Here is a 27,865-nt window from a genome sequence, read left to right as displayed (position 1 = left end):
AGAGAGAGAGAGAAAGCAAAATATGGCCTTGGTTCTACACAAGTTTTGCAAGTTATCAGCATGCTAAACACAGACCTACTTGCTCCATTTGATATTAGACGTATAGGTCAAGTATTGTTCCAACCTGTGCAATTTAAAGTTTTTCAGGACAATTGGAGGCAGGTCGCTCAAAGGATTGCAACAGAGAACATGCAAATGCCTCAGAGGGATCCTAAGTATTACATGGGGGTGGATGTTCTCATGGGAGAACATGCCTTTTCCAATCCTGATCTTCAGGCTACCTGGGACCCTGCCGTTCTTGAGCAGAGTCAAAGGGTAGGGTTTTTAGCATTGTTAAAAACTATAGAAGTGGCTGCTCCCAAGCCACAATATGTGACAATAACTCAAGGAATAAAAGAACCATTTCTACCATTTGTTGAGAAACTTGCAGCAGCCCTGGAGAAACAAGTTGAGGACAATAACTTGAGGCAGCTTTTATGCAAACAGTTAGCAAGGGACAACGCAAACAACGATTGTCAGGAGATCACAGATGCTCTTCCAGGTGACCCAACGCTAACAGACATGGTCCAAGCATGTTCCAAAGTAGGTACTGTAGACTACAAAATGTCTGCTCTGGTGGCTGCCTTACGGCCAGGCCAGTCATCCTCGGGGAACAGACAATAGAAAAATGGAAAAAATAAGGGCAGGAGAAAACAGGAAACACACAAGCAGACAGAAATTAATACCAATTTCTTGTGTTTTAATTGCTTAAAGGCAGTTCATTTTGCAAACCAATGTAAGTCTAAATATCATGCCAATGGCCAGCTTTTCGTAGGCCTGGGAAACGGGAAGATGAGCGCACAGAGGAAATGTGCTCTGACACAAGTGATTCCCCAGGGCATGGTACTGGCACAGGCTTGCTCAGCCAGCTCAGGGGCAGCACCCATGGCTCAGCTGGGGTGTATGTACATACTGTAACCGCAGTCATCTTAGAATCCTGTCCTGTACATAAGGTTCTTTTGGATGTGTTTGGACCTTTAGGGCAAGGACTGAGCACACTGCTTGTGGGAAGATCTAGTGCCACCCTCCAAGGAATCTTTGTGCACCCAGGTGTCATTGACTCTGACTTTATGGGTCAAATTTGTGCCATGGTTTCCACACCCACCTCCCTCTGTCACTATTGCAGCAGGGACTCAGATTGCTCAACTTGTGCCTTTTCAGTCATGTGTCCCCAGGGCTGACCAGTGGACTCATGGGGATGGTGGCTTAGAATCCACAGGACCTCCCCAAGTCTTCTGATCTGCAGATATTTCTGCTCAGTAACCACAGATGACATGCACCCTGATTCTACTGGGTGCCAGCTCACCATAGATCTGGCTTCGAGGTTTGATTGACACAGGGGCTGATTTGACAGCCATCTCCTTCTCTGCGTGACCTCCTACGTGGCCTTTGTTTTCCATAGGGTCAGCCGTCCAAGGGTTGGGGGGTGCAATGAAGACCTTTGTAAGCCAAATGGTCTGTGCTGATCAAAAACATGGATGGGCAGACAGCTGCAGTTTGGCCCTATGTCACTCAGCTCCAATCAATCTCTGGGGGAGGGATGTATTGGCAGCCTGGGGGGTACGAATCGAGACAGATTTTTAATTGGAGCCACTGTACTGAAGGGCGGAAAATATCCTATGCTGCCTTTACGGTGGCTGGTGGAAAGACCCATCTGGGAAAACCAGTGGCCCCTGACAAAAGAAAAATTGGTCCAGGAACAACTTCAACAGGGACACATTGAGCCTTCTACTAGTCCCTGGAATACTCCTGTCTTTGTGAAAAAGAAAAAAATCTGGTAAATGGAGGCTGTTACAGGACCTCTGGAAAATTAATGCGGTGATGAAAAGCATGGGGACATTGCAGCCTGGTATGCCCTCACCCACCATGCTCCCTATGGGATGGGAAATCTTGATCATTGATCTGAAGGATGGTTTTTTCACAATTCCTTTGTGTCCTGATGACAAACCAGAGTTTGCCTTTACTGTGTCTGCAATTAACAATGCTGAACCTGTGCAGAGATATCAATGGAAAGTTTTGCTGCAGGGCTGTAGAAACAGCCTGACTATTTGTCAATGGTATGTGGCTCGGGCCTTGTCCAGAGTCTGCAAGCAGTTTCCTGATGCATATTACTATTACTACATGGACAACATCCTGGTGGCAGCATCCACCCAGTATGAGTTGCTGAGGATACAGCCCCAGCTGTTTGCTGCTCTGCATTCTTATGGGCTGCAAGTGGCTCTGGAGAAGGTTCAACAGCATCCTCCTTGGAAATATCTGGGAGTCAAAATTCTGGACCAAACCATTCAGCATCAAGAGGTGCAATTTCGGATTCTATTAAGACTCTGAATGATGCCCAGAAATTGCTCAGTGTCATCAGTTGGTTGCGTCCTTATTTGGGACTAACCGCAAAACAATTGTCCCCGCTATATGATATTCTAAGGGAGAACCCTGACCTGAGATCACCTTGAAAATTGACTCCTGAGGTGTGACAAGCGCTGGAGGAAGTCCAACAAGCTGTTTCTGCTTGTCAGGTTCATCGAGTAGATCCTTCCATTGATATCACTGTCTTCATTATCAATCCAGATTTTCATCCTACAGGTATCATTGGCCAATGGAGTGACAAATGATCTGATCCCTTGCACATCTTGGAATGGGTCTTCTTGCCCCATCAACCAAAAAAGACAGCACCCACGTTGTTTGATTTGATTGCTCATTTGATTTGCAATTAATGGCAGCAGATCCCACAAAAATTATTCTTCCAGTACAACGGGAAGACTTTGAATGGAGCTTCATTAACAGTGCTCCTTTGCAAAGTGCGCTGCAAAACTTTTCAGGGCAGATTGCCTATCATCTGCCCAGTCCTAAGTTACTGCAGTTGGCAAAATCGATCAATCTGTCTTTGCGGCCAAAAAGTAGTCAAGTGCTGGTGCAAGGACCCACTGTCTTTACTGATGGTTCCGGAAAAACGAGGAAAGCCATTGTTACTTGGAAGGATGAATCTGGATGGCAAGTGCTGGAAGGCCATGAGTGAGGCTTGGCCCAACTGGTTGAGTTAAAGGCTGTTGCCATGGCATTCCAGAAATGTTAAGTGCCTCTGAACTTGGTCACTGATTCTGCCTATGTCACAGATATAACCAAACATTTGGATTGTTCACTTCTGAAGGAAGTCAATAATGCAGTTTTGTTTCAGTTATTGAAAGCCTTGTGGTGTGCAATTCAGACCCGAGTTCATTCGTATTACATCTTGCACATTCGGAGTCACACCAATTTACCAGGTTTCATAGCAGAAAGTAATGCCAGGGCTGACAGGTTAGCTAACTCTGCATGGGTAGTACCTTAGCCCGACAAAATTGCACAAGTCAAAGTGCCACATGATTTTTTCCATCAAAGTGCACATACTCTGCAGAAACAGTTTCAGTTAACGCCAATTGAGGCTCGTGACACTGTCAGTTCCTATGCTGACTGTCACGGACTTTCTGCACCTTTACCAGCAGGGGTGAACCCCAGAGGCCTAAGAGCCTTCCAGCTTTGACAAACAGATGTTACTCACATCACTGAATTTGGCCATGTCAAGTATGTGCACGTGTCTATTGATACCTTCTTCCCTGCTATTTGGGCATCTGCTCACAGTGGAGAAAAGGGTCGCGACATGATTGCCCATTGGAGAATGGTTTTTGCAATTTTGGGAATACCTTTGTCTGTGAAAACTGATAATGGCCCCGCCTACATCTCACAGAAGATGCAGCAGTCTTTGTGCTTATAGGGAGTCTCACACAAACTTGGTATCCTGCACTCTCCAATGGGCCAGGCCATTGTTGAACACACTCATGGTACTGTAAAACATGTTCTGGATAAACAAAAAAGGGGAATGCCTGGAGAAACTCCACACAGTCACTTGGAAAAAACTCCATATACAATCAATCATCTTACAGTGCCACAAAATTCAAACAATCCTGTCATTTTATATAATTTTTTCTTGTTTCACTCTTCAGGTGAGATGCACCTGCCTTTAGCAAAAGTCTGGATATGGGACCTAACCACTAATAAGTGGGAGGGCCCATGCAACCTTATCACTTGGGGCTGCAGGTATGGATGTGTTTCCATAGATACTGGGGTATGGTGGATACCTGCGAGGTGTGTTCGCCCCGACTTGCGGCACCAAAACAGAATGTGGCCAACAGGCAACCTTTGAACAATGATCAAGATGCCGACCATCAATCAGATGGCCCCTCCACGAGTGGGGAATGAACATTCTATCTTTTCTTTGTTTCTGGAAAAGGGTTGTTGACAAGTTAGACTGCCAGTTCTTTGAGCAGACTAACAATGTTTGATTACTGTATTAGAATTAGTATGGTTACTGTATTAGAACAGATAACTGATTTTAAGATTATTAGTGTATTTCTTGTAAGAGGGAACCACAAGACTTGATGTTGGTAAATATGTTGGAAATCTCTCTGACCATTCTAAGTCAGTGTCCAATTGAGGTTCTGATTGGTAACTGGCAACTACTAGAGGAACCTCTGGAGCTGTGTTTGTTCTCCTTTCTGCAAGGGGCCCCACAGAGGATTACAAACACTGCCTCCTCCTTCTTACAAAAAGGGGGACCTGTTTACAGATGGGTATCTCCTTAATTAGCCAATCATGTGAAATGTGTTGATTAAATGACCAATCAGGTCCACCTGCAGTGAACCAAGGTGTAAAAAGGAGAGGATTGACTAAACGGGCTGCTTTTTAGCTTTTGCCTTCTGATCTGACTCTGTGTCATTTCTGACTCAATGGTGACAATGGGATGCTAAGTGAGCAGTTAGGTGGTCATTTGGCTATTTGCCAAGGCAGATCCACCACAATTTTATACTATTTATTTCAATAAAAATCTCCTTATCTAATAAGCTAGGAATTAGAGGAATCCAAACAAAAAGGTTATTTTATATTAGAATTATAGTACATCACCATCAATGTGCTGTAATCCCCAGAAAGTTTCACTGACAAGTGTGACAAAGTTGCATGTCTACCAAGGCAGAGAAATTTAAAATCTCCAAGTGACCCCCTTTAAAACATATTTACTTATGCTGTAGGAGTGCCTATGAGTAAAAATCAGGGGGAAGGCTCACAAGGCAGATATCCTGGTGGGAGTCTGGCATAGAACACCCAACCAAGATGAAGAGGCAGATAAACTAGTCTATAAGTGGCTCTGATGTTTCACGATCATCGACCCTTGTTCTTCTGGGAGACTTTAACTTGCCAGATGTGTGCTGGAAACTCACCACAGCAGAGAGGAGGCACTCTAGGAGGTTCTTGGAGTATGTGGAAGAGAACTTCCTGACAGCCCTGGTAAGTGAGTCTGATACCAAAAGGATTAATTCGATTTTTACTGTGCCTGTGAACTTTTAGTAGCAAAACAAGGCATGCAAAAACTGCTTTCCCAGCAAGGACGGTTGGAAAATAAGAAGACAACATCTGGCTCAAGACTGTAGTGACAGACAAAACAAGGACTGAACCTGGGAACTTGGGGTGGGTTTTATGGTAATGGGTGAATTGTAGTGACTGTATATAAGCAACACTTGTAAAATCATGTCTGCATAGGGTTAGGAGTATCCCCTGTGGGACCTCAAGCCTGAATAAATGATGCCCTCTTTAACACCACATTCATGTTAAGGAGTCTTATTCTGATATTTCGGAAAATTTGGTTACAAGTCTACCGGGGGTGGGGGCCCAGTAGACCTGCTATTTACTGTTGCGGTGTGATGTATATTCCAATAATTTACAGAGATGGGCTGCCTGGAAATATGGTGGTCAGAGGCTGTCTTGAGCACAGTGACCATGATATGATAGAGTTTTCAATACTTGGTGAAGTAAGGAGGGGCGACAACAAAACCTCTACCCTGGACTTCTGGAGGGCAGACTTTGGCCTGTTCAGGACACTGTTTCAAAAAAGTCCCCTGGTGAACAGTCCTTAATAACAAAGGGGTCCAGGAAGGCTGGACATACTTTAAGAAAGAAATCTTAAAGGCTCAGGAGCAGTCTGTCCCTGTGTGCCAAAAGATGAGCTGTCAGGGAAGACCAGCCTTGCTGAATGGGGATCTTTTACAGAAACTCAGGGAAGAAAGGTTTATGACATTTGGAAGAAGGGCAGGCAACTCAGGAAGAGTACAAGAATGTCATTAGGTTACACAGAGAGAAAATAAGAAAAGCAAAAACTTAAACAGAACTCAATCTGGCTACTTCTATAAAAGATAATAAAAAAGGTTTTCATAAATACATTAGCAACAAAAAGAGCACCAAGGAAATTCTCCATCTTTTTATTGTTCATGGGGGGAGAATATAGTCACCAAGGATGACAAAAAGGCTGAGGTACTTAGCACCTTCTTTGCCTTAGTCTTCAACAGTAAAAAAAGTTATCTTTAGGGCAACTGGCACCCTGAGCTGGTAAGACAGGGATGGGGAGCAGAATAGCCCCCTTGTAATTCAGGAGGAAGCAGTTAGCAACCTGCTGAGCCACTTAAGACACTCACTCTATGGGACCGGATGGAATTCATCTGAGGGTGCTGAAGGAGCTGTCAGAAGAGCTCGCCAAACCGATGTCCATCATTTATCATCAGTCCTGTCTCACTGGGGAGGTCCCAGATGACTGGAGGTTGGCCAATGTGATGCCCATCCACAAGAAGGGTCAGAAGGAGGATTTGGGAGACTACAGGCCTGTCACCCTGACCTCAATGTCTGGCAAGGTTATGGAACAAATCATCTTGAATGCAATCACATGGTGTATAGAGGACAACCAAGGGATCAGACCTAGCCAGGATGGGTTTAGGAAAGGCAGGTCCTGCCTGATCAACTTGTTTTACTTTTATGACCAGGTGACCCACCTAGTGGATGAGAAGAAGGCTGTGGATGTTGTCTACCTGGACTTTAGCAAAGTCTTTGATACTGTCTCCCATAGAATTCTCCTGGAAAAGCTGGCAGCCCATGGTATAGACAGATACACTCTTCATTGGTGTGCTGGTTTGACCAGGAAGAAGTGGGAATTCTGGGATGCTGTGGTCAAACCAATAAGTGCTCAGATTTTGATATTGGCACCTGATGTGGCCAGTGGGGTTTGGACACACCTCTGAGAACACATAGGGGTTAAAAACCAGAGCTTCGGCCCTGGGAGCCTCTCTTGGGACTTCGAGGCAAAGAGGTCGGATCTCCCTCCCCCGTCCAGCTGCTGCTGCTGGGCGGGGGAGGGGCAGCCATGTGGTAGGCCTGGGCCTGGACAGAGATGGGGGGGTGAGGAGGCCCTTGAGGATGGAAGGGTGGAAGAGCACCAAGAGACATCAGGCAGCCACCCCCCCACCCCACCCCCAGGAGAGAGAGAGGGAGCTGGCGGCTGAATTTGATAGCGGTAGCGGCCGGCCCAGGAGAAGGGGGGAGTGCGGCGAGAAGGTGCCCAGCAGGGCAGCGTGGGAGTTCCAGAGCTCTGGGACAGGCAGAGCCTGAAATTTTTTTTAACCCTTTTCTTACATGATTGAGACCTTGCAAAATGCTGATCCTCCTGGAGCTAAATAAGAAGAGAGATAAGAGATGAGATAACAAGGACTAGGCCCGAGGGAAGTGGAGAAGACTGGCTGAGTGGGGGGAGAGATGACGGAGTGGCCTTTTGGCTGGACTTTTCTTGCGTGGCCATAGACTGAACCATTTTTATTCCTGTGACACAGAGACTGCATTTAGGGGGAGGCAGTGCCTCAGAACCAGGAGGGTTCATTGTGGGGACCCCTCGGCCCCAGGGGGTGGAAAAATGGGGGGGGGCAGATGTCCCGAAGGAGAGACTGTGCCTTTTTTGGAGTGAGACAAGGCATCCTTGTAAGACAACCCTAGAAGCAGCTCTGGTCCATGCACAGTGGTGAGAGCACTAGGCATGGAAGGAAGATGTCACGATGGCAAAAGGACTTTCTGGGCGGTGCTGAGTGACATGGAAGCACACGAGGTTTCAACGTGTTTCCAGGGGAAGCCTATGGTGCAAGAAGGACTCCTCTCCTCTTCATGAACTGAGGATTGAGTATTCTAAAGGGTGGTGCCGAACTGAGAGTTGGTGATTTGGGGGAATGTATTGTATTGGGAAATTTTGGTGGGGGGAAGGAGGAAGGTGCTTTTGTAAGGTTTTCATTTGTTTTTCTTTTCCCTTATAGTTTTTTCTTCTTTTCTTGTAGTTTAGTTAATAAAGTTTTCTTTATTTCTAAGCTGGAGCCTGCTTTGCTTATTCCTGGTCACATCTCAGCAGACACCAGGGAGAGGGTATTCTCATGGGGGCACTGGCTCTGTGCCAGGCCAAAACCATGACAATTGGGTTAAAAACTGGCTGAGTGTCCAGGCCCTGAGTGAGTGTGATAGTAAATAGTGTCACATGCAGTTGACAGCTCGTCACTAGTGGGGTTCCCCAAGGCTCAGTATTGGGACCAGTCCTGTTTAATATCTTTATTGATGATCTGGAAGAGCAGATCAAGTGCACCCTCAGTAAGTTCAGACTTCACCCAAGTTGGGCTGGGAGTGTTGATCTGCTGAAGGGTAGGAAGGCTCTACTAAGGGATCTGGACAGGCTGGATTGATGGGCCAAGGCCAGTGGTATGAGATTCGACAAGACCAAGTGTTGGGTCCTGCATTTAGGCCACAACAATCTCATGCAGTGCTACAGTCTTGAGAAAGAGTGTCTGAAAAGCTTTCCAGCACAAAAAAGGACCTGGGAATGCTGATCAACAACAGCTGAACATGAGCCAGCATGTGCCCAGGTGGCCAAGAAAGCCAATGCCATCCTGGCGTGTATTAACAATAGTGTGGCCAGCAGGACAAGGGAAGTGGTTGTCCTCCTGTACTTGGCCCTGGTGAGGCCACACCTCAACTGCTGTGTCCAGTTCTGGACCCCTCATGACAAGGACACTGAGATGCTGGAGCAAGTCCAGAGAAGGGCAACAGAGCTGGTGAAGGGTCTGGAGCACAAGTCTGATGATAAGAGGCTGAAGGAGCTTAACCTGGAGAAAAGGAGGCTCAGGGATGACCTTATCAGTCTCTACAACTACCTGAAAGGAGGTTGTAGCCAGGTGGGGGTTGGCCTCTTCTCCCAGGCAACTAGTGACAGGACAAGAGGACATAGTCTCAAGCTGCACCAGGAAAGGTTCAGGTTGAACCTCAGGAAGAATTTCTTCATGGAAAGGGTTGTTAAGTGATGGAATAGAATGCCCAGGGATGTGGTGGAATTACCATCCCTGGAGGTGTTCAAGAAACAACTGGACGTGGCACTTCATGCCATGGTCTAGTTGACAAGGTGGTGATCGCTCGAAGGTTGAACTCAATGATCTTAAAGGTCTTTTCCAATCTAAATGATTCTGTGATTCTGTATGAGTAAAAGTGAATTTTAAGTTTGAATTTTTAACTGCTTACAGCTGAAAACAAGTGCTTTAAAGTTAGCCCACAGAAGAAGAAAAATATGACAACTAATCTAAACCAAATTCTATACTAACATATTATTCTGTAATAACATATACTAACCTACTGACAAGGAAAAAAATCACTTCATCTGTGCTGTAAGCAAACTGTGATCAGCAAAAATGAACTGTGTTTGCTCAGTCTGGAATAGAGAAGGCTTCTGTGGGGGGACTTCATAGTAGCCTTCCAATACCTCCAAGGAGGTCATCAACAAAATGAGCCAGACTCTTCACAATGGTCTATAGTAGGAAGAGGAAAAACAGTAGGCAGATACTGTAATAAGAGCTGCTCCAAGGGGATATATAACAGCAGCTGAGCATCAGAACAGGATGCTCAAAATTGCTCTGCTGTCTTAAGCCTTGGAGACTAGAAATCAGACTTGATAAATCCATTATCAACCTGATTGATTCAAACTGTCCTTCCTTTAAGCAGGAGGTTGTACTAGAGATGGTCTCTTCTAACCTAAATTACCCTACAATCCTATGAACAAGCTTCAAGTCTTAGGTCTGCTATAATTCCTTAAACTACCGAGATGGTGCAATAAAGTAAATGTTGACAGAAGTCACAATACAGTTAGCTAGGACCAGGTCTGACTTATAGACGAAGAGCCAGGAGACATGGGCAAGGATTCAAACATGGTTGTATTTTGTCTGAATAACTTCATTCTTTGAATTGTGTACCACTAACACATATTGAGTTAGATTTGAAATGTGATATATACCATATGGAAATATGTTAAATTAAAGCCAAGACAAAAGTGGCTAAAAGACTGTACAGGACACCAGCCAGTGATGGCAGAATTCTAGAAATCAAAGCCTGAAGTACAACCTAGCCATGTTTCTAGCGCATCTCATCTGAAGAGAGAAGACACTGTTCCTTTCAAGTTGCTATAGTGGTTGAGTAGGCTTACCATGAACTATCACTGCCATAAGAATAACATATTATAATATCAGCCCAGCCTCACCCCAAAAATTAACCAATTGGTATAAAGCATTACTTAAAATAATGTCTTTAGTCTCCTAAAGGTAAGTGAAAAACCTGTATCTTAGACCTTCAAAGTTAGAAGTGATTGTTCTCCTCAGTTCTGTCACCTGTCCTGGGGTGACTTTATGATGCTTGTATCCCCATTTGTCTGTTTAGCCCAGAAATAAGTTTTGCACCTTTAAGACTGGTTCCAAGAGCAAAGGGGGGAGGGGAGAGAAGAAGTGCAGAGTTTGTTATCAGAAACTGCACTTGCTCCCCCACATCCTTCTCCTGGATTCTGTTGTCTGCAGTACGGACAGTGAGAAAGAGTTCTCCTTTGCTTTTTAGTTAGTCTTTAGCTAGCTGAGGCAGAGAAGTTCCCTGGACTGTGGTTTTTCTTTTTCTTGAAACTGTTTAAACCTGCTCTGGACTGAAAACCCAGAAGAGCACTTGCAGCTCGCACCTGTGGCCCACCAGGCCAGGCCTGGGTCACAACATTTCCAGCACTGGAGGGACTGATAACAGATTGGGTGAGCCAAGCTGCAACCCATGAAAAGGACATTCTGAGTTTGTCATCTCTTTGGAGTGGTGAGAGGTTTTATTGTTTAATATTGTTCTTCTTTTATTTTTTTCTTTTTTTTTTTTTTTTTTTTTTTTTTGTGTGTGTGTGCTGGTGAATGCTTTGCCCATTAAATAAACAGTTTTTTCCACTTTTCTCCAAGGAAATCTTTTCCCGAGCCAGTTGGGGGAGGGGCCACTTGAATTTGCTTTCTAGAGGAACCCCTTTGGAGGTTTTCTCCCAAATTCCAAATTTTCCCTAAATGAGGACATTATCATTTTGCATCACAAAACATTTCAGAGATTTTTCACATAATTTTGCAAGCATATATAATTAGGTCTCTCTTAGAGGGCTGCAAGCAATACACTTATTACTGTAGAATGCTATCAGGATCTTTATAGTATTAAAATTATAGGAATACTATCTGAACAAGGGCTGGGAAAAGAAAAGATATGATGAGCAATGTTACTGTATCACCAACAATCAGAATTGGTTTTAACATGTTAAACGAGTAATAAATAATGAAAGCATCTAAAATTAATAAGTGCTGTACATAAAAAAAGTAAAACATGGAATAATAAAGTTTAAACCAACTAATTTAAATTTTCAATTTTAAGCTGAAGAAACAATTTTTTCAACAAAAATTAAAGGAAAATCATCTTACCTTATCTAGTCTTTTTTGCCAGCTTTCTTCATGTTTTACCATGAGTTCAATACAATGAGAGAGTGTAGCAAGGATTCCAGCGGTAGTTGCCTTGAAAGTTATAGCTTCTCCCTTAAAGTCTATGCCATTAATTCCTTTGGGTGTCACATATGGAAACACTAAAACCAAACATGAATTGCTCATTGATAACTGCCTTCAACTCAAACAAGCATTTTACATGCATGCTTTATATTATCACTGTTTGAAGAAAATAGACTGGCAAGAAATTTTATTTTAAAAGCAAAAAACAAGTGCTAATAATTTTCCACTATTCACTGGATAAGGGAAGAGATTTAAAAGGAAAAACACAGCCCTTCAGCTTCATCTTGCTATACTGTACTTCAAGTCTGCTTGTTATGCTTTATTACTCTGCAAATCATGTGAGTGGAGGCAGTGGGAATACTTTGTAACAATAGCAGTTTGACAGCTTGAAGTGGGGCCTAATTAATACAGAGCAGCCTTAAAACATATCCAATACAGCACTAAGAAAGAAATTATTTCAAAATGCAATGAAACACCAATGGTAACTGTCCTGGGGAGACTCAAGGCTGACCACTAGGATTTTGGAGTCAAAGCTACAGAGAGTCTGAAGCCAACTATACTCCAACAGAGAAGGAAATTTTAGCAGCCTATGAAGGAGTCCAAGCTGCCTCAGAGGTAATAGGCACTGAAGCACAACTCCTCCTGGCACCCCGACTACCAGTACTGGGGTAGATGTTCAAAGCAAAGGTTCCCTCTACCCACCGTGCCACCAGTGCTACATGGAGCAAATGGATGGCTCTCATCATGCAGTTCACCCATATTGGAAAACTGAATCACCATGGGATTCTGGAAATAACTACAAACTGGCCACAAGGTGAAAACTTTGGTCTCGCTGATGAAGAGGAACAAGAAGTCACATGTGCTGAAGAAGCACCACCATATAACCAACTGCCAGCAGAAGATACACAATACGCTCTTTTTACTGATGGTTCTTGCCGCATTGTGGGAATGAAATGAAAGTGGAAAGCAGCCATATGGAGCCCCACATGACAGGTCAAAGAGGCCACTGAAGGAGAAGGTGGATCAAGCCAACGTGCTGAACTCAAAGCTGTTCAACTGGCCCTGGACATTGCCGAGAGAGAGAAGTGGCCAAAGCTCTACCTTTATACTGATTCATGGATGGTAGCCAATGCTCTGTGGGGATGGCTGGAGAGATGGAAAGAGGCTAACTAGCAGTGCAGAGGAAAACCAATTTGGGCTGCTGATGAGTGGAAAGACATTGCTACCAGGATAGGGAGGCTACCTGTGAAGGTCTGCTGTGTAGATGCCCATGTCCCCAAGAGTAGAGCCAATGAGGAGCACCAAAACAATGAGCAGGTAGACCAGACTGCAAAGATAGAGGTGTCAAAGATAGACTTAGATTGGTGACATAAAGGAGAGTTATTCCTAGCTCGATGGGCCCATGATGCCTCAGGTCATCAGGGTAGAGATTCCACCTATAAGTGGGCACAAGACCGAGGGGTGGATTTAACCACAGACAGTATTTCTCAGGTTATCCATGACTGTGAGACATGTGCTGCCATCAAGCAGGCCAAGTGAGTGAAGCCCCTATGGTATGGTGGGCGGTGGTCCAAGTACAAGTATGGGGAGGCCTGGCAGATTGACTACATCACACTGCATCAGACACGCCAGGGCAAACGCTACGTGCTGACCATGGTGGAAGCCACCACAGGATGGTTGGAAACCTACCCTGTGCCTCATGCTATGGCCCAGAACACCATCCTGGGCCTTGAAAAGCAAGTCTTGTGGAGACATGGTACCCCAGAGAGGATCAAGTCGGACAACGGGACTCATTTCAAGAACAGCCTTATCAACACCTGGGCTAGGGAACATGGCATTGAGTGGGTGTACCATATCCCCTACCATACAGCAGCTGCAGGCAAAGTGGAGAGGTACAATGGACTGTTAAAAAACACCTTGAAAGCATTTTTTCCACTTTTTTCCAAGGAGGTATTTTTCTCCTGGACCGGTTGGGGAGAGGGGCCAATTGAATCTGCTTTCCTAGAGGAGCCCCTTTGGGGGTTCTCTCCAAAATTTTCCCTGAACCAGGACAGTAACATTTCAAGGCTGCTTTTAGCAGGTATCTATAGATTTAAAAAACACAACATAAAACGATATGATATAAAAGTATCAAATATGTTGAATTATCCAAGTACTGTGGTATTTGGTAGTTCCAACAACTACTTCTTCCTGTTGACTAGGCCATTTGTTACTAAGGCTATTTAAACAAGTCACTTAAAATGTATGACAAAAAAGTACCTAGTCTATGTCAAACTCGTATGTAGGTTGACAGAATGCGAAATCAAACACTGCGCAATAATGTCAGAAAATATTAGAAAGCAGAAGTAACATTCATGTTGAAGCTGAGCCAAGCAAGTTACTCGTGCTGTGCCATTTCCATCTTTGTTGTTTCAGTACAAAATCACCTTCCATCTTCAAAGAGGTTCCCTTAAGTACCACCTTCTGCTCTTATTATTGCATAATTTAAACCCAAATACACTCATTTTCCTAAGCAGATGAATGGCAACACTTACTGATCAAGATTCTACATTCTTAGATTCTAAAATCCCACTGGGTAAATATGCATCAGCCAGGCTCTCCCTTGGTGCTTTATACAAATGATCATTGTTTCAGTTACCAGATTTTCTAAATGGAAAGTGAGCAATAAATTTGAATATCTTCATAGTGCTCTTTTTAACTTTCTGTCTTAGGTTGGAAATGGGCAGCGTATTCTATTCCTATCTGATGGGGCAGTTATCTTCTGTTAATTGGGCAGTTTTCTTTATCTCTTCCAAAACCAATCCTCCATTTGGGGAGATAACTTCTGTTAATGGGCCATTGAGTGTCACTGCATTACGGATAAAATGACATCATCCCATTGTGAGAAGCTCCACCCAGAGGGAGGAGCCAAGCATTCCTAACTGGATATAATAAGATCTGGAAGACCACAGCCAGCCTTTTACACTGGATTCCCAGAGAGGCAGCTGTCTTCTCCACTGGATCTTCAGAGGAAGACTATGCACTTCTACAGGCTCACTGTTTCAACAGAACCACACCTGTCACTCCAGGAGGACTACAGCCACCATTTCAATTGGACTGCTACCAACACCCTGACCAACAGGGTGTCAGGTTGTGTTCTGACTCTGTCAGTGTTGTTATGTATTACTGCATTGTTTATTTTATTTTTTTTTTCCCTGATAAAGAACTGTTATTCCTGCTCCCATACCTTTGCCTGAGAGCCTCCTTAATTTCAAAATTATAACAATTTGGAGGGAGGGGGTTTACATTTTCCATTCCAGGGGAGGCTCCTGCCTTCCTTAGCAGACACCTAGACACTTTCACTCAAAGATCCTAGAGAACTGTACTAGTTTAAAACCAAGCTAGAAAATTAAATCCACTGAAGATGCTCCCTTTTCCCTCCACCCCTTCTGGTAATGGAGGAACACTAGGACAGATTAAAAGTTGGAATCACAACTTACTGAAAAATTGCAATACCCACACAATATTAATAAACGAATGTGCAAAAGAGAAAAAGAGTTTTACCCACAAAAGCGCACTCACCACTGAACAAACAAAAATGTGTCCCAAAGATGCCACCCAGCATGGTTTCCCAGACAAAGGCAGAATGGTGACTGGCCCTGGACAGGGGCAACATGGTATTTGGAAAAACAAAATTATATATCAAGAGGCTCTCACAGCCTGTTTCCCCCCAGCCTGAAAACATAAAGCAGGGACAAAAATAAACTTGGAAAGCTAGTTCATCCAAATGAGTTGTGCTGCTGAAATGCTGACTTTGCGCCACCTGGCACAGCTCAGGCTCCACTGCAGAGGCTCTCTCTCCAGGGTGGTGACAGCAGTGGTGTGGGTACAGGGGCTCACTGTCTGGTGCAGTGGAGGCATGGTAGCAGCGACAGCAGTCCCGGTCCCTCATCCTCTCCAGAGTAAGCCCAGAAAAATAAAAAGGAAAACTTCCTGTTTCCAGGCTTGAGTTTTTCCCTTCCAAAACCACTCCCTCCTGTCGCAGACATTTCTTCACAGAAATCCTTTCTTACAGATTTCTGTGTCTTCTGGAGGGCAGAGGCCGCAGAAGATAATGTAAACAATTGTTATCAGCTGCTGTGGAATGCGATAGGATGCACCTATTTTGATTGGTGATTGGTTCATGTTCCCATGTTTATAATTAAGGGCCAATCACAAGGAACAAGCTAGGGACCGAGTCCCTGGACACAACTTTGTTAGAGATTCCTTTTTTCTATTCTTAGCCTAGCTTGAGCAGCTCTGCAAACCTCTCTCTTTATTCTATTTAGTATAGTCATAATGTATTATATATCATAGATCAATAAATCCAGCCTTCTGATCTAGAAACAAGATTCACCGTCTCTCTCTCACCAGCAGCGACCTACTCAGGCCGCTGTAATACCCTCCAGTGGTGACATGGGTGGTATTGAAAAGACAGTGTAAAAAACTCCACCCCCTTGTTTCTGTACCCAAGATATTATCCATCCCTTATTTTATACCATTAATATCATGCCCAGATTTTATACCTTTCAACTACATATATATATATATACATATGGCTATGCACAAGCACAGGTATTATTTCAGTAGTCACTGGAAATACCCTCAAGATGTTTGTTGAATTCTTTTAGTCCATGACTGGTGTAACTGGATCAGTTCATACTCATTGTCTATTGTATTTACAACATACAGTGTCAGTGTCATTCAACAACCCATATTGCATATGCAATTCAACATTACAAACTGTTCTCACCTAAATATCAAATCACCTTGAGGTACACATCATGTTTCCCTGTCCCTCTTCATTTCCCACCAAGTGCACCCAGGTCCTTGAGCAAAAAGAGTCCCATGCCCATGGGTTTGCCTTTGCTTAAAACAGAACTAATCCAAGCTGTCTTCCCCAACACATTCCTCATATGCACCATGGGGACTTCATCCCCTTCTACAGTATGTAGAGGTTCTGATTGGGCAGAGCCAGCTTGATGGGTGGAGCCTCTAGTGTTAACTAACCAGGTAGCCTTCACTAAATGTAGATCCCAATGTTTGAAGGTTCCACTGCCCATTGCTTTCAATGTGGTTTTTAACAGTCCATTACATTGTTTGATCTTTCCAGAGGCTGGTGTGTGATAGGGAATATGATATATCCACTCAATACTGTGCTTTCTAGCCCAGGTGTCTATGAGGCTATTTTTGAAATGAGTCCCATTGTCTGACTCAAATCTTTCTGGGGTGCCATGTGGCCACAGGACTTGCTTCTGAAGGCCCAAGATGATGTTCCGGGCAGTGAGTGGCGTGAGGCACGGGATATGTCTCCAGCCATCCAGTGATTGTTTGCACCACTGTAAGCACATAGTGTTTGCCTTGGCAGGTTTGTGGGAGTGTGATGTAATCGATCTGCCAGGCCTCCCTATAGATATATTTCAGTCATCATCCCCCATATCACAGAGGCTTTACCACCTTGGCCTGTTTGATTGCAGAGCATGTTTCACACTTAAGGATAACCTGGGAGATGGTGTTCATGGTTTAGTTCACCCCTCAGTCACGAGCCCATCCATATCTTGAATCTCTTCCTTAATGACCTGAGGTGTTATGGGCCCATCAAGCCAGAAATAATTCACCCTTATGTTTCCAGTCCATATCTACCTGAGACACTTTAATCTTGTCAGCTTAATCTACCAGTCCATTGTTGCAATGCTCCTCAGTAGTCCAACGCTTGGGTATGTCTGCATCTACATGATGGACTTTTAGAGCCAACTTCTCTTCCTGGGTAGTTATATCTTGTCACACTTTGGCATCCCAGATGTGTTTACTTCTTTGCTGCCAATTGGTCTTTTTCCATTGCTCCAGCCACCCCCACAGAACATTTGCTACTATTCACAAGTCAGTGTAGAGGTAGAGCATTGCACATTTCTCTCGCTCAGCGATATCTAAAGCCAGCTGGATGGCTTTCAGCTCTGCAGCCTGACTTGATTCACCTTGTCCCTCAGTAGCTTCTGCAACTCACCGCATAGGACTCAATACAGCAGCTTTCCATTTTCAATTAATCCCTACAATATGGCAGCAACTGTCAGTAAAGAAAGCATGTCACTTTTCATTTTCTGGTACCTGATTATATGGTAGGGCCTCCTCAGCACAAGCACACGTCACCTGCTCCTCTTCTTCTTCTGATGACAGTTGGAAATTTTCTCCTTTGGGCAAATTCATGATTATCTTCAAGATCCCTGGGTGATTGGGGTTTCCTATTCAAGCTAGCTGTGTGAACAGCATGGCCCATTTACTCTACATAGCATCAGCAGCATGATGTGTGGAAGGGACTTGTTTTAAACATCTAGCCCAACACTGGTAATCGGGGTGCAAGAAAGATCTGTGCTTCAGTGCCAGTCACTTCTGAAGCAGCTCGAACCCCTTCAAAAGCTGCCAGGATCTCTTTCTTAGTTGGGGTGTTGCAGGCCTTGGATCATTTGTTTCCCAAACTCCAGAACCCCAGGGGTCATCCTCGAGTGTCCCCAGATATCTTCTGCCAGAGGCTCCTGGAAGGACCATTCTCCCTGGCTGCAGTGTAGGGTATGTTTTTTACATCCTGTCCTGTCCTGACTGGCCCAAGGGCTATTGCAAGAACAATCTGCTGTTTAATTTGTTCAAAAGCTTGTTCTTGTTCAGGGTCCCATTTGAAATCCTTCTTCTTCCAGGTCACATGATAGAGAGGGCATACAATCTGACTGTACTCTGGAATATTCATTCTCCAAAAACCCACAGCACCTCGGAAAGCCCGTGTTTCCTTCTTGCTGGTCACGGGAGACATAGCTGCTATTTTGTTGACCACACCCACTGGAATCTGATTATGTCCATCTTTCCATTTTACTCCTCAAAACTGAATTTCCTGGGCAGGTCCCTTGACCTTACTTTGTTTTATGGCAAAAATATCTTTCAGGAGAATTTGGATTATCTTCTCCCTTTTCTCAAAAGCTTCCTCTGCTGTGTTGCCCCACATGATGATGTCATCAATGTACTGCAGGTGTTCAGGAGCGTCACCCTTTTCCAGTGCAGCCTGGATCACTTCACATCAAATGGTGGGGCTGTTTTTCCACCCCTGGGGCAGTCAGTTCCCGGTGTACTGGACACCCCTCCAGGTGAAAGCAAACTGTGGCCTGCACTGTGCTGCTAAAGGAATGGAGAAAAACCCATTAGCAATGTCAGTGGTGGCATTACTTTGCTGCCTTGGACTCCAGTTCCTACTGAAGTTCCAGCATGTCTGGCACAACAGCACTCAGGGGTGGTGTGACTTTGTTCAGGCCATGATAGTCCACTGTCAGCCTCCACTCTCCACTGGACTTAAGCACTGGCCATATAGGACTATTAAAGGGTGAGCAAATCTTGCTGACCACTCCCTGGCTCTCCGGTTCATGAATCATCTCATCAATGGGGATCACGGAGTCCTGGTTGGTGCAGTATTGTCAACAGTGCACTGTTGTAGTAGAGATCGGTACCTGTTCTTCTTTGACCCTCAGCAGTCCCACAGCAGAAGGGTCCTCTGAGAGACCAGGCAGGGTATTCAACTGTCTAATTTCATCTGTCTCTACAGCAGCTATCCCAAATATCCAATGATACCCTTTTGGGTCTTTGAAATGCCCTCTCCTGATCACTACAATTAATCCTTAGCAAAGCAAACTTTTTATATAATTGAAAAAAAAAATCTACTCATATTTTTAGTTCTCTGGAAGTATACTGTAGCTCCTTCCAATTCCTTTCCTCCTAACAGTTTTTGCAATAATCTAGAAAGAAAACTTAAATACAGCAAGAAAACATGCAACACATGGGGAACTAGAGCCAAATAAAAAGCAGTTGACAGAAAAGGCTTATTTTGCACATATATTTTTCAGATTCTTGAAGAAAGTGTCTACAATTTTAAAAATGCATTTGCTAAGTACTTCTTTTGGCGATTCCATCAGATTTGCAACTGTACTACTTCAAAGTTTTGTGAACCAAAGTCTAACAAATACTGAATTGTCAACCATTACAGAATGTCAATGCGGAAATAATTTCAGCCAGGAAACAAGAGAAAGTATAAGAAGAATGCAAATAGATTTTTTTTAATGCATACACAACTTCTGGCAGGCCAGATGTATCAGATTTCTAAAAAGCAAGACTTGCATGAGGAATTCACATTTAGTGACTGGATGCAGTGAGTACAATGACTATACCCAGATAATTTAAGAAAAGAATAAAAATCAGAATTCTGTTCAGCATAACACTGAAAAATACAGTTTTTAAAAGTGCTAAAATTAGGAATAGTGAGATTCAGTAACAATGTTGACTTAATCCTTACATTGACATAGAAGTTAGAAAAACCATAATGGGGCACACCTAACTGGAAAAGCATTGTGCTTCACCGCACTCCTAAAGCAGATAATACTTGCGAGAAAAACTGCAACTACCTGTTACAAATCTCAGCTCCCAGTATACAAATGATGCAGCTGTTTCAACAGATTTTTGTAGTGGAAATGGCTTTGGACACAAATAAGAAATTCCAGCTTAACAGTCTTGCATTAATATTTGTATGAATTAAGAATAACTTAGATTATAATTCCTTAACTGCTTTTCATTATTATCTTAACATGAATAAGAATGTCCTGTCGCATACATTCAAATAACTACTCTTGTAATTTTCTGCTTAGAAACAACATAAATACCCATCTTGTATCAGGCTTATCATACCATTCATATGAACATTCAGTGAAAAAGTTGACACACTTACATTTTTCCTTACTGCTGTTACTGTTATGTAAAAAATCCCCATCAGAACGCATCGCAGGGAAATCATCTTCATCATCTTCTACCACTAAATGTGAGAAAGTATGTGTTATGGGAGTGAGAAAGCTTTCCCAACTCTCTAGTGTGCAAAAAAGAATTAAGAGCATTTTCATGGCTAAGTAGCATTTAAGATTTTTTCCTATAACAGTCATGACACACACCCTCTCGCCTTTTTTTTTTTTTACCACTATCAACATTACCTTCAGAAGCCATCAGGAGACTAACATTTTCTCAGTGTCGAAATTTAGCACTTGATTTGATGGCAAGAAGAACATTATCTTGGTGTTACAACTGGATAAGCAAGGAGCCACAACTGAGCAACTATCTACTCTTTTACACTAGAAAGTTCTCAAAGAAGTGGAATGGTACTTATCTATTGCTTTCTCACTATCAAAAGTTTCAGGCTACCAGAACAAACATGAGAATGAATATTAATGCCTCAGAAGAGTGCATGAATATGACAAGCTGTGTTCTGGGAAAAGCAATTCAGAGAGATGCAGATATCCACACCTGAGTCTACTAGGATTTCCAGTGTGCACTCAGTGCTCTAGCTACAGCCAATACATCTCAGGAGCATTCATTATGGCAGAACCTTTGCGTTTTTAAAATAATATATTGTTCCTGTGAAAACTAATAACCTATTGCTTTTCAAAATAAAAAGAAATGTGGTTTTGGCTGGGATAGAGTTCATTTTCTTCTCAGTAGCTGGTACAGAGCTGTGTTTTGGATTCAGAATGAGAATAATGTTGATAACACACTGATGTTTTGGTTGTCACTAGGTAGTGCTTGCCCAAAGCAAGGACTTTTCAGTGTCTCATGCTCTGCCAGTGAGGAGCTGCACAAAGGGCTGGGAGGAAGCATGGACAGGACAGGTCACTCAAACTGGCCGAAGGGATATTCCACACCATAGAATGACATGCCCAGTATATAAACTGGGGGAAGTTACCTGGAAGAGGGGGCTGATCACAGCTTGTGAACAGGCTGGGCATCGGTCAGCAGGTAGTGAGCAACTGTATTGTGCATCACTTGTCTTTCTTGGGTTAAATCTCCCTCTCTCCCTCTCCTTCTCCTTACTATTATTATTATTATTATTATCTTTTACTTTATTTAAAATAAACTGTTCTTATCTCAACCCACAAGTTCTATTTTCTTTCCTGATTCTCCTCCCCATCCCATTGGGAGAGAAGGAGAAGTGAGCAAGCAGATGCATGGTACTTGGCTGCCAGCTGGGGTTAAACCATGACAGAGACACAACAATAAACAAACTTGAATTCATGTTATGGAGTAAACAATTATTGTTATATAACATCAAATGCTTAAAAGATCATTTATACAATTGATAGCTAGAGGTCAATATTTAAGCTAAGCATATTTTTATGGGAATCCAACTTCTGAAGTGAAAATAGTTAATAGTGTATGCAGAAATATCTACAATTGATCTCATTACTAAAGACTGAATTTAATATACATACTTCATTTATATGGTATCAAATGCTATAGTAACTATTTCACAGGCTATTACTGTGTAAAAAGTTAAATTCTGTGGAGATAACAGTTCTTAATTACAGTTTTACCTTTATCCCTCTGGAGTTCATCTTTGGAAACTGCATCTGCACAGGCATCAAAGTATTTCTGTAAAGTATCGACTTGTCTACACAATATGTCTCTAAAGGTTTCCATTTCTGCAAGCTTCTCACGTAAGCTATGGCCCTTCTAAAAATACAAGCAAAAAAAGGCTCAAATGCTTCTACAGGGTCAGCAATAGTTCAGTGCAAAAAAAAAAAAAAAAAACAACACAGGATTTCTGCAATTATGAAGAATGAATTCTTTAAGCACATCAAAGAAATTTCAGATATCAGCAGCTATGAAATACTGGTAATGTTAGAAGAACATAAGAAACTGTATAAAAGTGTTTCTTACTCATTTTGTCCACTGGTCTCAAATTTTCATCTTGATTTCATCTGCTACTTTAGAGCATTCAATAAAAGTTTATTAAAAATACAATCTTATATACTATGAGATTTACACCTATTTACCAGAAAACAGTCAGTTCTAGTTTAAGATCTTTATTCTAGCCTTTACTCCCCCTTTTCTAGTGCTGCTCCTCTTCTGCCCCAACCAATTTAAAATGTTAAATATTATACACATGAAACCAAGAAAGCTGTAATTTGTCAAGTCATAGAACCAGCATTTCCTTTCATCTAGAAGCCCTGATATTCTCAGAAGTACACTAAGAAAAACTAATGAATCCTCCCACAGGTTTGATATCCTTGCCATTTGAAAATGACACTATAATTTAAGAGGGATAACTGCATAGAGGCATGAAAAAGTTTCCTGTATGATCTGTTCATCATCACATGCTGAATTATTAACACTTATAGTAAACTAAAGATTTGTTTAGGGTTTTTTTCCTATAATGGTGCGAACAAGTCTTTGTATAGTTTATTTACTTTCCAGTTTTGTGTGTTGTTTAAACACCAAGACTAAGAAAATGTTATTCACTAACCTTGAATGAAGAGGTGGATGTTGCAGAGTACCCACTCGCTCCAGAAACAAGAGACACCATGGAGCCATGGCGTCGTAAACTTGACTCTGATGCATAGCCAGATTCAGTCTAAAAACCAAACCAGACACAAAAGTAGAACATTGAGGCTTTTAATAAAAAATAGTGAAAGCAAGTTTAATATCTCCTCTAAACTAGCCCATTTGTTTCTTGTCAGGAAGCAGCAAGGGTTTAATAACTTGGATTGTGTCTGCAAGTTTAAGATGTTCATGTAGTAACTGTAAAGTTACTATGAATAATTTTTTTTGGTTGTTATCATGTTGATCTGGAAAAAATGTAGTTATCTGCAATTTATTGTGTACCCCTAAAACAGTAACTAATTAAATAATGCAAAAAATTTGAAAAACATCTATTGATTACAATAGCATGAAAAAGATAAGAAAATATTAAGTTTGACAAATGTCCTCACAAGTAAAATAGAAGAAGATGGTGAGGAACTGTAAGAAGAGTATTTTCCTAAAGGTTAACATAAAATGGCCCACACACGACAAAGAAGAAGAAAAACCCTGAAAGAGAATGTAAGACAGTGTTGGAAAATCTCATTCCCTAACTACTGTGCCAGTCTTTATAGTATTCATTTCCATGAACTTTCTTCATCCCAGGAGGACCCTGAGAACTACTGACCTGTCAGCCTCACCTCTGTGACTGGGAAGATCATGAAAGAGATCCTCCTGGAAGCTATTCTAAGGCACATGGAGGATAGGGAAGTGATTTGGGACAGCCAGCATGGCTTCACCAAGGGCAAGTCCTGCCTGACCAATCTAGTGGCCTTCTATGATGGAGTCACTGCATCAATGGACAAGGAAAGAGCTACAGATGGCATCTATCTGGACTTCAGTAAAGCCTATGACATGGTTCCCAACAATATCCTTCTCTCCAAATTTGAGAGACAAGGATTTGATGGGTGCACTGTTTGGTGGATAAGGAATTGGTTAGATGGTCACATCCAGAGGGTAGTGGTCAATGGCTCAGTCCCAATGGACATCAGTATCAGGTGGTGCCCCTGAGGGGTCTGAATTGGGACCAGTATTATTTAATATCTTCATTAATGACATAGATTAAGGGATTGAGTGTACCCTTGGCAACTTTGCAGAGGACACCAAGCTGAATGGTGTGATTGACACACCTGAAGGATGAGATGCCATCCAGAGGGACCTGGACAAGCTCAAAAAGTGGACCCATGGGAATCTCATGAGACTTAAGGCCAAGTGCAAGGTGCTGCACCTGGGCTGCTTGGTTGCACTGGGCAACCTCTGGTATCAATACAGGCTGGAGGATGAATGGATCAAGAACAGTCCTGCCAAGGACTTGGGGGATACCCAGGGAATGAGAGGCTGGACATGCCCCAGTCACGTGTACTTGTAGCCTAGAAAGTCAATTGTATCCTGCGCTGCTTCAAAATCAGAAGGTCGAGGGTGATGTTTCTGCCCCTCTACTCCACTCTGGTGAGACCCCACCTGGAATACTGCATCCCGCTCTGGGGTCCCCAGCACACTGACCTGTTGGAGCAAGTCCAGTGGAGGGCCATGAAGATGATTAGAGGGATGGAACACCCCTCCTATTAGGAAAGGCTAAGACAGTTGGGGTTATTCAGCCTGGAGAAGTCTCCAGGATGAGTTTATTGTGGCCTTTCAGTACCTGAATAGGATCTGAAAAATGGCTGGAGAGGGACTTTTTACAAGGGTATGTAGTGAAAGAACATGGGGGAATGGCTTTAAACTGAAAGAGGGAAGGTTTAGATTAGATATTAGGAAGAAGTTCTTACTCTGTGAGGATGGTGAGGCACTTGAACAGATTGTCCAGAGAAGCTGTGGCTGCCCCATCCTGGAAGTGTTTGAGGCCAGGTTGGATGGGGCTCTGAGCAACTTGGTCTAGTGAAAGGTATCCTTGCCCATTGCAGGAGGGGTGGAATTAGATGATCCTTAAAGTCCCTTCCAACCCAAACTATTCTATAATTTTTAAGATATATAGTTAAAATTGTATACTGCATAGTCATGGTTAAGTCAGAATGACTAAAGGACTGCAGCTCATCGCAAAGAGAAGGACAGATCCCATGCTGAAGAATAAAGGATACCCCTGGACTATCACAATAATGCCATCATCCTAGCCTCTCTAACATGTCTGTGAAACCCTCCCATTATCTGGTATCATAGAGAAGTAACTGTAGAAAGATCCATTCCAGGCATATCTCAATAATGAAAAAATCAGATGGAAAATGATGCCATAGAATTATAGTTGCTTTGCAAAACAAAAATATGTGTGTTAATTAATGATTGGCCAAATTATGTTGTATCTGAACACTTGAAAGGTAAAAGAACCATGTGTGAAATCACATTTGATGTACCCCATTTGAATGGGATACCTCATGACCATGAATAAAGAATTACTTGTAATTTTATACTACACATCCTCACCTCTCTGTCAACATGTGTCAGTTGCAAAATTTCTGTGACAAAAGAAACAGATGGTTCAGAACAATATCTGAAATACTGCTAATAAATTTGATCAAGTAGACAGAGAATACTGTAAAGGATCTTTGACAGAATAAGAAATACTGCAGCAGCAGAACAATTCAGACAGGGCAGGGAAAAGGGGAGATACGTTCATATGATATGGAACAAGCAAGAAGCAACAATGGAATTCTAGGTGTTGGACTTTTGTAGAAAATTTGAAAATGGCATAGGCTTTGGGAAGTTGAGAAAGTGCTGATAAATTAAGATGCAAATGAACTTACAGAGTATTAAAAGAAAGGAGAAAGGACACAAAGCTGTAGTTAGTTATAACAGGAGAATTTTATACAATACTGCAAATGTGCAGGACAAAACATGTATATTTGGGTTACAAAAGAGCAGTGGCAGAGAAACACAGTTTTGGAAAAATTAAAGTATGACTTGAAAGAAAAATGTGACTTCCAGAATTAGCATAAGTCCTGAATGAATGCAACTGAATGAGATTACCTAGCCAAAACAAGTTAAACAGAGCCAAGAGTCAGTTTCTATCTGGCCCATTTAAAGAATGAGGTATAAGACAACAAAGAATTGAGGAAACAGAAGAAAGAGAAATAAGTATCAGAAGAAGAAGCAAAGTGGAAAAATGCAAGTATAGTTAGAAAATGGTATTCCAAATCTTGGTGGAAAATGGCTAAGTAATCATCAAATTAAAAGAAAAAAAAGAGAGCGAGAGTGAGAGAGCAGAAAGGAATGAAAAAGAAAAAAAAGAAAAAAGGAAAAAGGAAAAAGGACACTCATAAGTTCAAAAGATAAGGCACATCTTAAATGCTTAATTTAGTAAAAAAAATTAACTTATCTGAGATAGCAGTTTTTTAATGACAGCTTATAGTGAAACAATATAAGTCAAGATACATGTAGAAATTTATGCTATAAATAATGAATGTAAAGCTATTTTATACTGAGCAAGAGTGCTAGAAATATAGCCACATAAGTGTAGTGACAGAAGTGCTAAAAGGTCAAATTTTTAACAATTAGTACTACTATTTGTTTTAAACAATAGCTTTACAATATCTATTGGAATAAGCTTTTTATTAGAACATTTACATTGGATACACAGGGCTCTTCTAGAATATTAGTTCAAGTGTTAAGCAGTATACCTAACTTCGGCAACATATTTGGTATACTGGACCACGTTTTGAATTGCATTGCACTTGTGTTACAGTACAGAGATTATACGTTAATTCACCAGATTGGAATTTCAAATATAACAAAACAAATAATGAAGCCTCGATTAGGTTTTTTGCAAATACTCAAGGTAAGGGCTTTTGGCTCTTTAGATGGATTTTAAGACTTTCAAAGGCTTGACAAGTGAAAACAGAGGAAGTAAGGGAATAAAAGGATTTTTAAAAGAAAAATTAAGAGTTTTAGGCATACAATGATATAATTTCAGAAGTGTTTAATTAGCATAAACCTCAAGAGAGCATTTTGTAAGAGTTTCAAACCTCAAAGCATCATAAAACACTGCTGTTTAGATTTCTTCTAAATGCAAATCTAAACCAAACTTCACTGTTTTCCTCGTAACTTCAATGCTTACTTACTTAATCATACACTACAAATATTAAAATTACTTTGAATGTGCTTTTACTATAGTCAGTTGGACAGTAGGGACTCATTCTGTTTTCTGTTTAATTGGATATGATTTAATGAACAGATCAGTCTTAAAATGTAGCCAAAATATCCATTGCATTGAGGTCAAAGCATTTTAACTAAGGACAGCAAATGTTTTCTGGTTTTCTCCTTTAAGTGGGACAGACATATTTATGTAAAACTTGAATTTAAGCTTAAGAAGTGAAATTTCTGAATGTCCCTATATGAAGATTTAATCAGTCACATCTTAATAGTACTCCTCTAGTACTATCATACGGTTTGTTGTCAGCTCACACATACTTTTCCGTTGTCTCTCTGCAGCATGGAGACAGAGTACTTTGTTTTTTTTTTTTTAGTTGGCTTCTTTTTGTTAGCTGAAGCAAGAAGTTTTTCCTGGACTGCAATAAGCTTCTCTGGTGATTTCTGTGGCTTCTTCTAGAACTGTCCGAACAACAGAACATCGAAGTGAGTCCCACGGTGTGAGTCCCAGCAAGGAGGCTGCAGGGACTCCTCATCCCAGCTCCGGACCTCAGGTAATAGCTAAGCCACAGCTAAGGAAAGAACTCTGAATCCACCAGCTTTCTCTGCAGTGAGGAAGTTTAAAATCTAACATTTTATTTTCCCCGTGCCCT

The 27,865-nt window shown here is 42.1% G+C and overlaps 1 protein-coding gene across 2 annotated transcripts in view; it reads right to left on the bottom strand.

Moving 5' to 3' along the window:
• LOC134431476 (ceramide transfer protein-like) overlaps positions 1 to 27,865 on the bottom strand; it is a 242,302-nt gene that overhangs the window by 21,218 nt on the left and 193,219 nt on the right. For both annotated transcript variants that reach the window (XM_063179489.1, XM_063179488.1), the window contains exons 4-7: positions 23,080 to 23,187; positions 22,148 to 22,286; positions 20,518 to 20,601; positions 11,664 to 11,821 (exon numbers count right to left, since the gene is read on the bottom strand). In XM_063179489.1, the coding sequence (XP_063035559.1) occupies positions 11,664 to 11,821; positions 20,518 to 20,601; positions 22,148 to 22,286; positions 23,080 to 23,187 (489 nt within the window). The remainder of the gene's footprint in view (positions 1 to 11,663; positions 11,822 to 20,517; positions 20,602 to 22,147; positions 22,287 to 23,079; positions 23,188 to 27,865) is intronic.

This window comes from Melospiza melodia, chromosome W (genome assembly GCF_035770615.1).
Source record: "Melospiza melodia melodia isolate bMelMel2 chromosome W, bMelMel2.pri, whole genome shotgun sequence".
NCBI classification, from domain to species: domain Eukaryota; kingdom Metazoa; phylum Chordata; class Aves; order Passeriformes; family Passerellidae; genus Melospiza; species Melospiza melodia.
This window is presented reverse-complemented; position numbering and strand designations above follow the sequence as displayed.